The 16,704-nt window shown below is 43.3% G+C and overlaps 1 protein-coding gene across 1 annotated transcript in view; it reads left to right on the top strand.

Moving 5' to 3' along the window:
- The window catches only part of LOC124711773, a 76,709-nt gene that overhangs the window by 20,859 nt on the left and 39,146 nt on the right, over positions 1–16,704 (top strand). Inside the window, exons 3-4 of the mRNA XM_047241988.1 lie at positions 6,246–6,407; positions 11,742–11,878. Coding sequence (XP_047097944.1) covers positions 6,246–6,407; positions 11,742–11,878 — 299 coding nt within the window. The remainder of the gene's footprint in view (positions 1–6,245; positions 6,408–11,741; positions 11,879–16,704) is intronic.

Raw genomic sequence — 16,704 nt, 5'->3', positions numbered from 1 at the left:
GAAGTCCATCCCCCTCACGGGGGTAGTTAGCGCCTGCGTCCGGAGACGGACGGTTTCACGACCTATAATCGTGGTCTTTTTGGTTTTTCACTTCTCGTTTCTTCCTTCCTTTTGTTGGTTCCTTTCTTTGCTCTTCTCCACTTCACTGTCTTCCTTACTCTTTCCCTTGACTTCTCCTTGCCTTCTCATTGCCTCCTTCTCCTTGCCTTCTCATTGCCTCCTTCTCCTTGCCTTCTCATTGCCTCCTTCTCCTTGCTTTCTCATTGCCTTCTTCTCCTTGCCTTCTCTGGTCTCCGCCTCGGCGTTTGAGACAGTCTGTCCTCTTTCTCCCTCTCTCTTCTTTTTTCTCTACTTCCTTCCTCCCTGTGCGTGTCTGAAGGCCGACCCACGCGTTCGCACGCGTAGCCGGTGACGGGGTAACGCGTAAGTCCCCGCCCTGGGTAGACATGTAAGGCACGCGCGTACCCCCTGGTAAAGGCCAGGCCCGGGGAGGGGTGATTGCCTGAGCTGATACCTTCTGACCATGCCGATTGGTCCCTCCGTCTGTTTCTCGGGAGGTGTGACCTGAGGTGTAAACATTCACCTAAGGCGGGAGTGCCCTCTGAGAGGGTCCCCACAAGGAAGGAGCGCGCCATCGGAGACGCTGGCAATCATGGGGGATTCCTCCGGAATGGATTCTACTCCATCGCTTTCGACTTCGACCCACAAACGGAAACGTGACCAGCCAACAGTGACAAAAGTACTACCGCCTGCCCCACAGTTCCTCGTAGTTTCTCGATCTGAGGACGGAAAGGATTTTTCCTCTGTCAACCCTTTCGTAATTCAGAAGGGCGTAGATGCCATAGCCGGCTCTGTCAAATCTTGTACCAGGTTGCGTAACGGTACCTTATTACTAGAAACTGAGAGTGCCTTTCAGGCACAAAAACTGCTTCGGGCCACACTCTTGTACACGTTCCCTGTCCGGGTGGAGGCCCACCGCACTTTGAATTCGTCTCGTGGTGTAGTCTATAGTAGCTCTCTCGACGGATTGACTGACGAGGAGCTTCAATCTTTCCTCGCTGAGCAGGGCGTGACGGCTGTCCATCGGGTCATGAAAAAGGTCAACAATGACCTTATACCGACCCGGACACTTTTCTTAACCTTCGATAGTGTCAAGCTGCCATCGCGCATCAAGGCGGGCTACAAGGTTATTTCTGTTCGCCCCTATGTCCCGACACCTACGCGCTGCTACCAGTGTCAGCGTTTCAATCACACTCGACAGTCTTGCTCCAATGCGGCTAAATGTGTCACTTGTGGCAGGGATGCCCATGAGGGTGACTGTCCACCTCCGTCTCCTCGTTGTGTGAACTGTCAGGGTGACCATGCCGCATCCTCCCGCGACTGTCCTGTCTATAAGGAAGAACGCTGTATTCAGGAAATTCGAGTCAAAGAGAAAGTGTCCACCTCGGCTGCTCGCAAGCTATTGGCTAGTAGGAAGCCCACGCTGCTCCCAGCGGGGAAATACAGCACTGTCCTCGCCTCTCCTCGGACTACCCGGGAGGTAGCAACCCAGACATGCGATCTGACCTTCAGCACCACGGTCGTCCGTTCGGCCAGTGCTAAGATCGCACGGTCGACGTCTCCTATTCCTCCCATCACCCCACAGACACCAGCCACTTCCTCAGCTTCTGCTCAGTCGAAGACCCCGAAGTCAGATGCACGGGCCTTCAAGAAGGAACCATCCCGTGCAGACTTCCTCCGTCCCTCGACCTCCCAGCCTTCGACCGGTACTTCCACCAAACGTCCTTCTAAAAAGGCGCATAGGAAGCACAGTTCTCCTTCTCTGCCGCGGCGCCTTTCTTCTCCTGCGCCACCCAGCGGTTGCCGCCCCAGGCCGTCATCCGTTTCGCCTGGCCGCACCGCTGGTAGCCGAACATCTGGCCGTTCACCGGCGGAGGAAGCTCCCCCTCCCGGCCATCCTCCCGAGATGGCCGATGACCCTATAGACCCAATGGACGATGACTGTCCGCCTCCTGCTAGCGGCGGCAGTGCTCGCTCGAAGCCAGGCCCTAAGCGGCCTTCGAGGTGACCCCTTCTCTCATCTTCCTTTTCTTACGATGGCACTTATTAACTGGAATATTCGCAGCATTCGCTCCAACCGAGAGGACTTGAAGTTGCTGCTCCGCTTGCATCGTCCACTCGTCGTAGCCCTCCAGGAAACGAAGCTACGCCCATGCGATCAAATTGCCTTGGCACACTACACCTCTGTGCGTTTTGACCTACCCCCTGTGGTAGGTATCCCAGCTCATGGAGGGGTTATGTTGCTGGTCCGGGATGATATTTACTACGATCCCGTCACGTTGCACACCGGCCTGCAGGCAGTTGCCATCCGCATTACTCTCCCTACTTTTACGTTTTCCTTTTGTACCGTTTACGCTCCATCGTCATCTGCCGTTACCAGGGCAGACATGACGCAACTTATTGCTCAGCTACCTGCACCATTTTTGTTAACTGGAGACTTCAATGCCCACCATCCTCTTTGGGGCTCTCCCGCATCCTGCCCGAGGGGCTCCTTGTTAGCAGACCTTTTCAACCAGCTCAATCTTGTCTGCCTCAATACTGGCGCCCCTACTTTTCTTTCGGACACATCTCATACCTATTCCCATTTAGACCTCTCTATATGTACTCCCCAACTTGCACGCCGGTTTGAGTGGTATGCACTTGCTGATACATATTCGAGCGACCACTTCCCGTGTGTTATCCATCTCCTGCAGCATACTCCCTCTCCGTGCTCCTCTCGTTGGACCATCTCCAAGGCAGACTGGGGGCTCTTCTCTTCCAGGGCGACCTTTCAGGATCAAACCTTCACAAGCTGCGATCGTCATGTCGCACACCTCACGGAAGTCATTCTCGCTGCTGCTGAATATTCCATCCCTCACCCTACTTCTTCTCCTCGTCGCGTACCGGTCCCCTGGTGGACCGCAGCATGTAGAGACGCTTTACGTGCTCGTCGACGTGCTTTACGCACCTTTAAACGCCACCCTACGGTGGCGAATTGTATTAATTATAAACGATTACGTGCTCAGTGTCGTCGTATTATTAAAGAAAGCAAGAAAGCCAGCTGGGCTGCTTTCACAAGCACCTTCAACAGTTCTACTCCTTCTTCTGTTGTCTGGGGTAGCCTGCGCCGGCTATCTGGCACTAAGGTCCCCTCCCCAGTTTCTGGCTTGAAGGTCGCGAATGAAGTCCTTGTGGCCCCTGAGGCTGTCTCCAATGCCTTCGGCCGCTTTTTCGCCGAGGTTTCGAGCTCCGCTCATTACCACCCTGCCTTCCTCCCCCGCAAACAGGCAGAGGAGGCTAGGCCACCTGACTTCCGCTCCTCGAATTGTGAAAGTTATAATGCCCCATTCACCATGCGGGAACTCGAAACCGCACTTGGCCGATCACGGTCCTCCGCTCCAGGGCCTGATTCTATTCATATTCAGATGCTGAAGAACCTTTCTCCTGCGGGTAAAGGTTTTCTTCTTCGTACATACAATCGCATCTGGATTGAGGGACATGTTCCCGCATGCTGGTGCGAGTCTATTGTTGTCCCGATTCCTAAGCCGGGGAAGGACAAGCACTTGCCTTCCAGTTATCGACCTATCTCGCTTACCAGCTGTGTCTGTAAAGTGATGGAGCGAATGGTTAACTCTCGATTGGTTTGGCTGCTCGAGTCTCGACGCCTACTTGCCAATGTACAATGTGGATTTCGCAGGCGCCGCTCTGCTGTTGACCATCTGGTTACCTTGTCGACCTTCATTATGAATAACTTCTTGCGGAAGCGCCCGACTGCGGCTGTGTTCTTCGATTTGGAGAAGGCTTACGACACCTGTTGGAGGGCGGGCATTCTCCGCACCATGCATACATGGGGCTTTCGCGGTCGCCTCCCTCTTTTTATTCGTTCCTTTTTAATGGATCGACAGTTTTGGGTACGTGTGGGTTCTGTCCTGTCCGACACCTTTCGCCAGGAGAATGGGGTGCCACAGGGCTCAGTTTTGAGCGTCGCTCTCTTCGCCATCGCGATCAATCCAATAATGGATTGCCTCCCAGCTGATGTATCAGGCTCCCTTTTCGTGGACGATTTTACCACCTATTGCAGCGCGCAGTGTACACGTGTCCTGGAGCGCTGTCTTCAGCGTTCTCTTGACCGTCTTTACTCCTGGAGTGTCGCCAATGGCTTCCGTTTTTCTGACGAGAAGATGGTCTGTATTAACTTCTGGCGCTACAAAGAGTTTCTCCCACCGTCCTTACGACTCGGTCCCTTTGCTCTCCCACTCGTGGAGACAATCAAATTTTTAGGCCTTACCTTTGACAGGAAACTTAGCTGGTCTCCCCATGTGTCATATTTGGCCGCCCGTTGTACCCGTTCTTTAAATGTCCTCCGTGTTCTCAGTGGTATGTCGTGGGGAGCGGATCGAACCGTCCTACTTCGTCTATATCGGTCGATCGTCCGCTCCAAGCTGGATTATGGGAGCTTCGTATACTCCTCTGCACGGCCATCCATCTTACGCCGCCTCAACTCCATACAACATCGGAGTTTACGACTTGCGATCGGAGCATTTTATACCAGTCCCGTAGAGAGTCTTCATGCTGACGCTGGCGAATTGCCACTCACCTACCGGCGCGATATACTGCTTTGTCGGTATGCCTGTCGGCTACTGTCAATGCCCGACCATCCGTCTTATCGTTCCTTTTTTGACGACTCTCTTGACCTTCAATACGGGTTGTATGTCTCTGCCTTGCTACCCCCTGGAGTTCGCTTTCGTCGCCTCCTTCAACACCTTCATTTTTCACTCCCTGCAACCTTTCGAGTGGGCGAGAGCCGCACGCTACCTTGGCTCCAGGCTCAGGTCCGCGTTCACCTCGACCTCAGCTCGCTCCCAAAAGAGGTCACCCCCGGTTCGGTCTATCACTCCCGTGTTTTGGAACTTCGTTCGAAGTTCAACAACATGACTTTCATTTATACAGATGGCTCTAAGACCAATGACGGGGTCGGGTGTTCCTTTATTGTCGGGGCACAAAGTTTCCAATACCGGCTCCATGGCCATTGTTCGGTCTTCACAGCTGAGCTCTTTGCCCTCTACCAGGCTGTTCTTTACATCTGCCGCCACCGACATTCTGCTTATGTCATCTGCTCAGATTCCCTGAGCGCCATCCAGAGCCTCAGTGATCCGTACCCGGTTCACCCTTTCGTACACCGGATCCAACGCTCTCTTCAGCAGCTGGTGGACGTCGGTACGCCGGTTAGCTTTATGTGGGTTCCTGGCCATGTCGGTATCCCTGGGAACGAAGCTGCAGATGCCGCGGCCAAGGCTGCGGTCCTCCAGCCTCGGACAGCTTCTTGTTGTGTCCCTTCGTCCGATTTTAGCAGGGTCATTTGTCGGCGCGTTGTGTCGCTGTGGCATGCCGATTGGGCTGCACTTACCGACAACAAGCTTCGGGCCTTAAAACCTCTTCCCGTGGCTTGGACATCCTCCTCACGCCCTTCTCGGCGGGAGGAGGTCGTTTTAGCAAGGTTAAGAATTGGACACTGCCGGTTCAGCCATCGCCATCTGCTGACGGCTGCGCCGGCGCCGTTCTGCCCATGTGGGCACTTGCTGACGGTTAGACACATTTTAATGTCCTGTCCAGATCTTAACACACTGCGCCTCGATCTTAACCTGCCTAATACTTTAGATGCCATTTTAGCGGATGACCCACGAGCAGCTGCTCGTGTTCTTTGTTTTATCAATTTGACAACCCTTGCTAAGGACATTTGATGATGTTTTTTAATCCTATGCCTGTCAGTCTGTCTTTTATTGTGTTTTCCCTTTTAGTTGTTGTTGTCAACTTGTGCCTCGCGGTGCATTCTTAGAGTAGTCAGGGCGCTAATGACCATTGAAGTTGTGCGCCCGAAAACCACAAAAAAAAAAAAAAAAAAAAAACACACGCACATATCCATCCACCAAATACTTTATATTAACAAGCCATTCAAATGCTCTGTTCTTTTTAAATTTCATATTAACAAGCCATTCAAACACTCTGTCTGTAACACCAATGAATAACAAAATGCTGAGCTCAATTGCATTGGCTTACATTGGTAAATAAATAAAGTACTGAATTTAGTTGAGACTGAAATACATTACAAGTTCATAGTGGTACCACATTGGCTGTGTGTTTTTTACTGTGTGCTTTGGGCTACTGCACTCTGGATGCCGAGTTATTTTGCAGGTGTCTGTTGGCAGAGTTGTGAGACGCTGGATGCCATTGATCGGGTTGGTGGAGTCTCGTACGAACAACTGCTAGACAACTATCTCAGCCGAGATGCTCCATTGATCGTTGTAGATGCCATGGACTCCTGGCCAGTTATGAACACAGACGATTTCTGGTTTGACAACATCACACAGGTTTGTGAATCTGTCAGAGTCCTTTATTAACTATAGCTGTAATGGATTACTATAATAAGCACAGCATTATATATTTCAATCAAGTAGTAGTCAACTAAATCCACACCAGATAAATGTTCCATCAATGTCACTTTATTCTGAAATCAGTTATCATCACTCTGTTATACCAAATAAGACTAACAGACACTGACTGAGTGTACCAAAGGAGGACAGTGGGAGTGGTCACAGGTTTGTTTGACTCATTGGAGAATATTGTTGTATTGCCAAAATGCTGAAAAGAGCCATTAACTGCCCTGAACATTTCAAGAACTGGTATAAAGTGAGAAAGCTAGGGTTATATTACAGTCACCTAAGTCATATGAACTGCAGGTGCAAGATTAAATTAGTTAAGCGGAGATGTAATGGAAAATATAAACATTAAAAAAAAATCATTACAGCCATATTTATTAATGTATGCCATATTTATTAATGTAAAAATGTAAAATTTTGCTTATGTAAATCAAAAGAGCTGTGTCTTAATGGAAAAAATAATATGCAGAATTAATATTTTTCCAGAAATTTTAATTTTTAATTTTTTGTAGTCTTTTAAATAAAAAGCCATAACTCAAATTCTAGTCATGCAATTAATCTGAAAATTTTATTGTAGTGTCCTGAGAATGTTATAAGAACACTGAACTACAGTTATTGATTTATGGTACAAATTAAGAGTTTTTAATTTTGCATATCCAAAATTATCCTTTTTTTCTACATACAATCATCTAAAAATCAGAATGTAATTGCAGGATCTCGTATTTTTTAGCTCCAGGGAGACAGAAACATGTTGCAAACAGTTCCTGAAAATTTCATAGCATTAGTTCATATAATTTTTCAGAAAAGGCTTCTAATAACGTAAAAAATGTAAAACAGAGAAAATGAGGTTCAAAGATTTTTGTCTCATACTTCTACATATAATAAGCTTACCTCAATTTTCAAATCATCCATACTGATACTCCTTGTCCTCCAGATTTCTCTTGTCTCCTCTTTGATTCTGATCCGCAGCTCACAGCCTAGTGGCTAGCATTGCTACCTCTTGATTACGGGGTCCCGGGTTCGATTCCCAGCCAGGTTGGGGATTTTTCTCTGCTCAGGACTGCGTGTTTGTGTTGTCATCATTTCATCCTCATCATTCATGACAGTGGCTAGATTAAACAGTGAAAAAAAAAAGAAAAATAAAAGGAAAAAGAAATTAGACTGTGAACAAATTGGGACTTCGTGCAGGCACTGATGACAGTGCAGTTGAGCACCCCACAAGCCAGTCATCATCTTCAAATCTGCCTGGTCTGTATTTGTGGGTAAGACACTGATGTGTTAGCTTTCTTAACCCTGCTCTCATTGAGGGTGTAAAATGCTTTTGTTGTAAACAAACCAGGATCTATACCAACTCTTTTCAGCACTTCAATTTTGCCATTTTTTCCATTATTGTAAATAAATTTGCATCATAAACACCTATTCTGAGTACTCCAAGTCCACAGAATGTCCAAATTAAATTATTGAGGCTTTCATTTGCATTTTGTGTCTTCCCGTCAAGACACTTCCTCAATAAATCAGGGTTTGCAACAAACCTGGATATGGGCTTAATTGCATTCATAACAGGTTCCGATAATGAGTGTTTATGTGAATACATCTCATTTCTGTTGTTGAACTTACACCAATCATCTTTCAGAAACTTATTGTGCATTGGAGTTTGGTCAGTGGGTTGTTTGTGGAAGAAAATGCCCACACAGCATACCTCATTGCCTCTAAATTATGTGTGTTTTATCTTGAAAGCTCTCCCATGAAATACCTGAAGAGGACCCATTTCTTTCAGAGTAAGCCTGCATTTTCCACCTAGTGGTTTCCCATCCTCAAGTACTTCACCTTTCTTCTCTTTCAACAAGCAATGAAGCCTACAACCAAGCCTCTTTTGGATGTGGCCAACACATTCCAACTTTTCTATTGTTGTATTGTATTGATTTTTATCTGTTACTGCTTTGAATGAAATCGTCTTAATCACCACCATACTGCTCCTCAGATGTGGAGAACATCCTCACAACTGCAGCAGCCTCCTTGCCCCCACTTGAGTCACTATAATTTTTAGAGCATGCTACTGCATGCTTTTCTTGCCACAGTTTCTCACTGTCTTCATTGTTGGACAGTTTCCTTGTTGTACACTGGTGGCAGTATTTAGACATAATTTCTACATCTAAAACTTTACCCTCGTCAGTACCAATAACATATGCATCGCCATACAGAAATGTGTGACCCCTTAATTGAAAATCACAAGCTATTCCCACTCTTCTTTCTTCAACAACAATCATGCATTCTGTATTTTTACAGCTAACACATGAACATGAAAATTTTATAGTCTGACAGAGAAGCTCTAAATCAATAAGTGTGAATCCAGTGGAATCCATATCAACATGATTCACACACCTGTACTATTCTCCTGTCCCAAGTTTTGATGCTGAAGCTGAGAGCTTATGTTCATCATATTGAGCTGCTTCCTCTTTTTGTTGGTAAACTGATGTCCATGAAACTTCTGTTTCCTAAACACAGTTTTCCACCATCCAGTTTTCCATGTAAAGGTTTGCAAATTCAACCTTCCACCTAATAATGTGTTAATACTGTCAAAATGTAAATAAACTATGTGCAAGTAAGTTTTCAGCCAGAGATATAGATGTCAGCTAAAGGTATAGATGTCAGCTAAAGATATCAAAAGAAATAGCCTTCACACTGGCAAAAATTCAACTGAAGCAAGCAGTTTCCCAAATGTCGGAAAAGGTGGGAGTGCAGGGTTAATCAGTTTAACAATTTAAAGGAATTTCTAAAGCTGCTATCATGATATAATTTACACACAACATAGATTAAACTGTGCAGATCAAGAAAAATAATAATCTTGAAAAATCGATTTTTTTGGACAAAAATCCATTCCGTGCTCTTAAAGCATGTGCGAAGTTATATAAGCAATTGATCTCCCCACCACTGCATTCTGTCTTTCACTTCAGTGGTTTGCGGAGTATGGATATAGATTTAAATGCATGCATATGCCTACATATAATGTTCTTCAGCAATATAGTCTAAGCTGATTATTCATAATTCCTCTTTTTTTCAGGTTGTTAACTGTTTTTGACATAAAGTAGTGTTAAGATTCAAATAATGAAAAATAATCAGTAAAATGATTCAATTTTGCACCTATTCCTAAATCCACATCTATCATGGACATCATCAATGCTGTGGGACAGCAAGGCTTCCTCTTGAAACAGCTAAAGAAGTATGTCATGAAACCTGTAGTGCTTCCACGTAAACAAAACCTATGAAACCAAACATCTCTAGCATGGGGCATGTGGCCCGATGGAAAGTAATAGAAGATCCAGATAACATGGTCTTACAAGCTGACAAACACAAATGCAACTGTGGTGCTGTATTAACAGGATTATTTCAATAAGGTATAAGGGCAACTAGAAGACAGTGCATACAGGAATATTAATATTAAGGCACCAAGACATTGGAATTGGAAACTGTGGCACTTCTCAAAAAATCTGGTTTGCTAAATGAAGTTGTTAAGGAGCTATGAGAGAGCAACGGTTCAACTTGAAACTTTATAGACTTCTCAGTTTCATGAAGATTGGGTGTCTTTATGTCCCATCCCTACCGATATTGGTTCACTGATATACTCACTCGCTAAATACCTGAAGGATATGCTTAGCTCTTATGTCAGGAAATGTCCACAGCATATCAATGATGCCGTGGTTTTTGTTGGGCATCTTAACAAGTCCAAGCTTATTGACCAGAAATTTGAGACACACGCAACCAATGTTTTAGGCATGTCTTGGCATCAACATACTTGACTGTTAACAGTGATTACTATGAGCAAACTGAAAGAATAGTCAGGGGGAGTCCACTTTTACCAACTGCCATCAGCATTTATACTGAACATTCTGAGGAGGAAGCCATGGAATCAATCCAATGGAAATCTATCTTTCTTTCAAGTATGTCGATGACACACTTGTCTTACAGACACATGGAAAATACAAGCTGAATGATTTCCACATACATCTAAATTTCATATACTAGGACATCAATTTTGTCATGGAAGTTGAAATAGATGAGGTGCTTCCCTTTGTGGATGTCAAGGTAAAAAGATGAGCACACAGAACTTTGCCCCACGGCATTTACCAGAACAACATGCATACCAACCTATACTTACACAAGGGCAGCTGCCGCCGCCGCCACCACCACCACCACCACCACCACCACCACCACCACCACCTCCTGACGCAGAGGAACAGGGTCTCAAAACATTGGCACACAGGGCGCTCTCTCTCTCTCTCTCTCTCTCTCTCTCTCTCTCTCTCTCTCTCTCTCTCTCTCTCAATGAGAGTCTCAACCAAGAACATGAAAATCTGAAAACAATGTTCTGGAAGAGTCACTACATGAAGTGGCAAATTTGGAGAGCCCTACATTCAACACTGACTGTAAAACAGACAGAAAAAGGAACCTCAGGAGAATGTAGCTATTGCATTTGTTCAAATTTGTGGCACATTGCCCAGAAATGTGGAGTGAATAGTATGTAAGTGCCAAGTGAAGGAGGTCTTCCACCAACCAGCTAAAACAGTGTGGGGGTTGACCTCTGACTACGTATGTGTAGAGTCTATCAGATCTCCTGACAATGTGGCAAGACATACATAGGTCAAATGTGCATACTGTTGAATATCATTGCTGTAAAGCTAACAGCACATCAGACTACAGCAGTCTAACATCAGTTTGAAATTGATGACTACCAGAATTACTTGTAGTGGATTACAACCATACTGGGGTTCTGATGCTGGTGTCTAACTTCAGTACTGTCTCGTTCAAAAAATGTATCAGGATTAGAGTATGAAAACTGCTGATCAATGCTGGTGGGGACAGACTGAGCAATAGCTGAGATGCGGCCAGCATGTGTTCCTGGGTGCAAACTGTGAATGGAGTGACATGTCGTAAGGGGGAGGGGAGCGGGGCGGGGAGGAGAGGGAAGGGACAGGAGATAATGGATGTGCCTGGGTGCCAAGTCAGAAGAAAGGAGGGAGAGGAGATACAAGCCCTATGCCATCTCCTAGGCAATCATTTAAGCAGCTACAGCTTATAATGGCAAAGTGATCGCTTGCCAAAATATTGTGCCCATTGTACACAGACATCCAGCTGTTTACCTTTGAAATATTGTCATGAATTACGGCAAAAATATTTAAAAAGCATTTAACTACCGTTTTATCAGTGTGTTACGTGCATCCTCTTTTTCATCAGAAAGTAATTATGATTTTTTAAAATTACTTACAGCTCTATCTTCAGGATGAGAAACTTGCAGATACTGTACCCTGCATCCTAACAACAAATTTGCGACCTGGGTCTTCAGACTTGCATGTAGTTCTGCAGAGAATACACAGTTTGAAGGTGGAGAAATGGTTTGTGCACTGGTAAGTTCTAGTTCATTCCACATAGTATGTAGATTTCCTTCATTTATGGCTGTGCAAGATAAAGTGTGTGCAGTGCTCTCTGCCAAAGTGGTGCCAGATAGAAAAACTATACCAGGCTGGTCAACAAACACATTTATTTAGGTTGGAGAGTGAGTGAACAGAATTTAGTCATTTTAGAACTTTGAAAGTAAACTGAAAAAGAAAAGATGAGCATATAACACAAGTTTACTATGAACATTTCATTGCTCCTTATATGCTTATATTTATGAAGTACTCAGAAATTCCCCTTGGAATTAAACAAATTTTACTCTGCAGGAGTACCGTGTTCCTGCACGTAAGGTAAATTGACTTAGCTATGACTAATGTTGAAGTTTATACAAGCTATAACTATTTTAGTGATGAAGGCTCCATCTTCTCCTGTGCTTGAAAACTATTTAGTTAACCCAGTTAAGTCTCATTCCTTTGTGATAAATTGTAAATATTGCAATGATGCTGATTTTTTGATTTTATAAAGCAAGTTTTTTCCCTTGAGACTGCATTGTTGGTGGTTCAGTGCAACATTTATATGCAAAAATTTTAAATCAACATTGCACAAGGCCTCCTGGATTTGCAGAATAAGCCCATGGAGAAATCCCTGCACACAACAGAGATACAGGTACTGATCATCCAGTATTCCATTAATTCACTCACTCATTCATCACACTCTTTACATGCCACCAAGGAGAACAAGCCATGGTATACATTAACAAAAGGAAAGAATTGACAGAAATGCAAACTGTTTTCTGAATTAACAGTAGACTCACTCTGTACTGCTTAATGCTCTTCGTTCTCATGACAGCTAAATTTCATCCTGAAACCTGCTACTTTGATATGAGGTTTTACTGTCTCCTAATTTGTACTGATAGTTCCTGTGTATCTGCTGAGGGTAGCTTAATATGTACTTGATAACAATGGTGTTTTCTCAAAGAAAATGTTTACCTACATCTGTAGAAACAGTGTTATATCTAGAGTACCTTACTGTTTTTCCATGCAGCTTTGTCACACTGCCATGAAGTTAACAGAACTTTTTAAGTCTTGAATCTAGACATTCAAATACTTTGTAAAACATTAGCTAATAAGGTGTATTTTGCAATTTTCTACAGGATTGGTAGGGGTTCCGAAAAACTCATTTTATGTTAGATGGGAACCTGTTGAATGTCTTCTCACCAGAGTACATTACTCTATTCTGCACCCTAAACCTGGAGGTTTGAGTCTTGTACTTTGATTATGTGAGCTACAAATCAGTTGAAACTAATTTTTATTGTTGGCAACAAAACTTGTTAACAAGTAACTGTACTGGGAACTGAGTGCAAGAATTTAAAGATCCTTAAAAAACCTGTAAGATGTACAGTTACCTATTTAACATACTATTGTTACTGCATGATTTTGCTGAATAACCACTTACTTTCACTTCAGGTGCACTATCCCTGAAGATAATTTCAAATATCAGGGAGTCCAAGAATGCTGAATACATTGCCACCTTTGTCTTTAGTTGAACACAATGAGAGATGCTCCTAAGTGCAATAAATGCTGAACTCGGCGTATTAATTAGTTTACCCATGTGTTGACTCCATTTTAGCATGTTATCCAACTGCCAGCTGCCTGAGGAATTTTACATGCTGTATTTCTTTGAGAGAAGTGCCGTTAATGTCTTCTTCTAGTGGTAACAAGTTTGCTTGTTTGAAATAGCATAATGTGACTCTTTGTGAGAGTGGGACTTGAAACTCTTAGCTGTGTGCTACTGGTAGACCTGATCAGCTGTTGTATTATCTGTTTTTGCTGCAGTTGAGTTTGGGCTATTGCTTGTCATCACCAAGTGTAAAGTTTCTTTAATTATCCTGTAAAGTATTGGGAAAGCATTTCCGTAAGTTAGACAAGTGTGGGCCAAGTATCAATCCTTGTAGAACTACATGTATCAAGTTTGGGTTCAGTTTCAAGGCTGACACTGTTTGTCCACGAGAGCCTGTGGCTTCTGTTATCAGCGTAAGAGGGATGCCACCAGTGCCATAACACTTTGTTCAGTAAGTTGAATTTTATGATCCACACACTGGTGCAAGGTCACAAAATATATTAAAGGACAATTTTTCTTGTTTAGCTTTACCAGTACTTCATTTGTGAGGTCTTCTGTAGCAGTCTGTAGAGTATCCTGTACAAAAGCTGATCTGAGATGCCGCTTAAATACATAGGCTACTTTCTTAAAAACTTCTGAAAAGACTGGAAGGAGGAAATGGATGTAAGATTAGTTTGCTTATCTCCAGTTTTACATGTGGGGGTTTGAACAAAATATTAAACTCTATCAGGAAACATGTCCTAAGTCACTGATTGATCAATTTATGATTGCAAAGACAATTTAAGGTATTCTACCAGTTCAGTAGGATATTTTAATATTTGATAAAAACAATATCATAGCCAGCAGAATTAAAACTGTGTTGTTGATCTGTTGAATTTTGTAATCTTTTTAACTGTTGTAATTTTTAAACAGATGTCTGTTGATGCTGTTTGCAGTTTCTCCACAAATAAATGTAATGCATCTTTATCTGGTCATTTATTTGTAGATGTAATATTTTCTGCCACTGTGAGGAAGTAATTATTGATTTGCTGGTCAAAAATTTGAAGAAGTCACTGTTTTTACCGAAGAAATTTTCAGGGGGACAGAATTACATTTAGATAACTATATTTGTTCCCTTCTTGTTTTATAGTATTTGAAAGTATTTGTCTTGTTATTAGCATTTTATTTTTTGAGCATAGTGCACAAGTTTCACCTTCTTAATAACAGCCTGGACTGTCTCATAATACTGATGGTAATGGAGTTTCAACTTTTGACTCCAGCTTGTCCCCTTAATTATGTACATCCCTCTCTTCCTACTACTAGATATTTTAATTCCAGGAATTATCCAACCATTTTCCTTGATTCTGTTCAGCTTACCCTGGTTTGTTTTAGGAGCAAACAAGACTTAAAGTTCTCTACGGATATATTTAAGAAAGATTTAATTTTTTCATCAACACTGTCTGTTCTGTAAACAATTCTCCCCTGATTTCTCTGAAAATATTGAAATCCAGTCATTGTTCATGATACTGTTGTACAGTCCTTTTTCTATGGTATTTACCCAGCTGGTCAGAATTATACTGTTATGTCTATCATGGTCAGATAAACCATTGACTACTGATGTTATAAATAAAGTATTAAGAATGTTCTGTTAGAAAACAAACTGTAAATGGCTGTTAATCTATCTCCTTCAATCCTCATTGAATACTTTGCTATGTGAAAATAATTCAAAGCAAGAAAACTATTACAGTAGGCAATCTTGATGATCTGTATTACCTAACAGAAAATTAAAGTCCCCTCTAACAGTGATTCTCCAGTTAAGTGTGCATAACTTTATTAAGTGTTTCTAGCTGTATTTGAGGCTTAGGATACTTCCCACTGGTAATGCGTAAACTGTCAGTACCAGAAGTTTGTGTGGTTCTTGACCCACTCTGGTGCAGCATTCAAAGGGCTGTTCAATCCAATATTGATAAACCTGAAAGATTTGGGAATTAAATCTGTTTTGGCATACTTCAGTAACATGGTGTTAGCTTGTATCCATCAAGTTGTATATGTTCGGTTTGTGATTTCCATTTGATGTTCTGAAATGGTGAAAGAGTCTGCTGAAATTCTATCTATCCTTTCAATTTCCTGTATTAATAAGAGAAGTCCATCCATTTAATAAAAGGGCTTCTGATGCTTTGATGAAAGAAACTTATTACATATTCATTAATATCTTTGGCTTTGTCAAAACAGCAGTATTTCATTTTCCTATCAACTGTCTAACTGTAACGATATTTATTCTGCAGCTCTGTATTTTGCATGAATTAGCCCTTTGGGAATGACTGGGACAGGATGGATACCACTTTTGTCAGACTGGATGTTTCTGACAGTTTGTTGAGGAGCACTGTTAGTTGTGAAGCACTGTTAGTTGTGAAGCACTGTTAGTTGTGAAGCACTGTTAGTTGTGAAGCACTGAGATCCAAACTGTGCCATGTATGATGCAGCCAATGAGGGGTGATGCATCGTTCACATGCATGTGTGACCATCACTCACCCTTGAGTGGTTTTCCATGCTTTGTGTTAACACCATTCACAAAATGCTTCATCCAGGTTTTACAGTACTGTTCAGTGAGTGACATGATCTTCACACTAGTGTGAGGGGCATTATCATAAATATCCCTGATGTTATCCTCAGTTGTACAATTAAGGTTGCAATCCACAAACTGTTACCCTCAGCCCATACAATTATTGTATGATGTTAATCTTTAAAACATTTCCCCAAATGCTTAAACCACATGTGGCACAAATGAGATCTACATTAGATTAAATATATATAATTACCTAGTAAATATGATAGCAGAAATCTCTAGCAGAATCTAACTAATGTAGGAGTGGGTGACAGCTCAGTGAATAGAGGAATTGAGTTGTCAACAGGTATATATAAAGGCTGGAAACTTCTCTAGCTTTTGGTCAAACCCTTTTCCAAGCTAGGGTTCTCATACAGATACATGTGAAAGCCCAGGCCTGTAGTTCTGCAGATGTTGACTGGGATGAAGGGTTGTGTTAGGTGGAGTGGGAGAGGGGAGAGAGGAGGAGTGAAGTGAGAGGAAGAGTTGGGGGAAGGTTGGCCATGGCCTGATGGGAAGCAGCAGGTGTGTGGGATAAGAATGTGTGAGGGAGAGGCACCAGGTGCATTGGGTAGCACAGGCACGTTGAGTTTGTACATCGTGTGGTGGCAGTGTTGTTGATATGGAGAAGTA

Source organism: Schistocerca piceifrons, chromosome 8 (assembly GCF_021461385.2).
Source record: "Schistocerca piceifrons isolate TAMUIC-IGC-003096 chromosome 8, iqSchPice1.1, whole genome shotgun sequence".
Taxonomy (NCBI): Eukaryota; Metazoa; Arthropoda; class Insecta; order Orthoptera; family Acrididae; genus Schistocerca; species Schistocerca piceifrons.
This window is presented reverse-complemented; position numbering and strand designations above follow the sequence as displayed.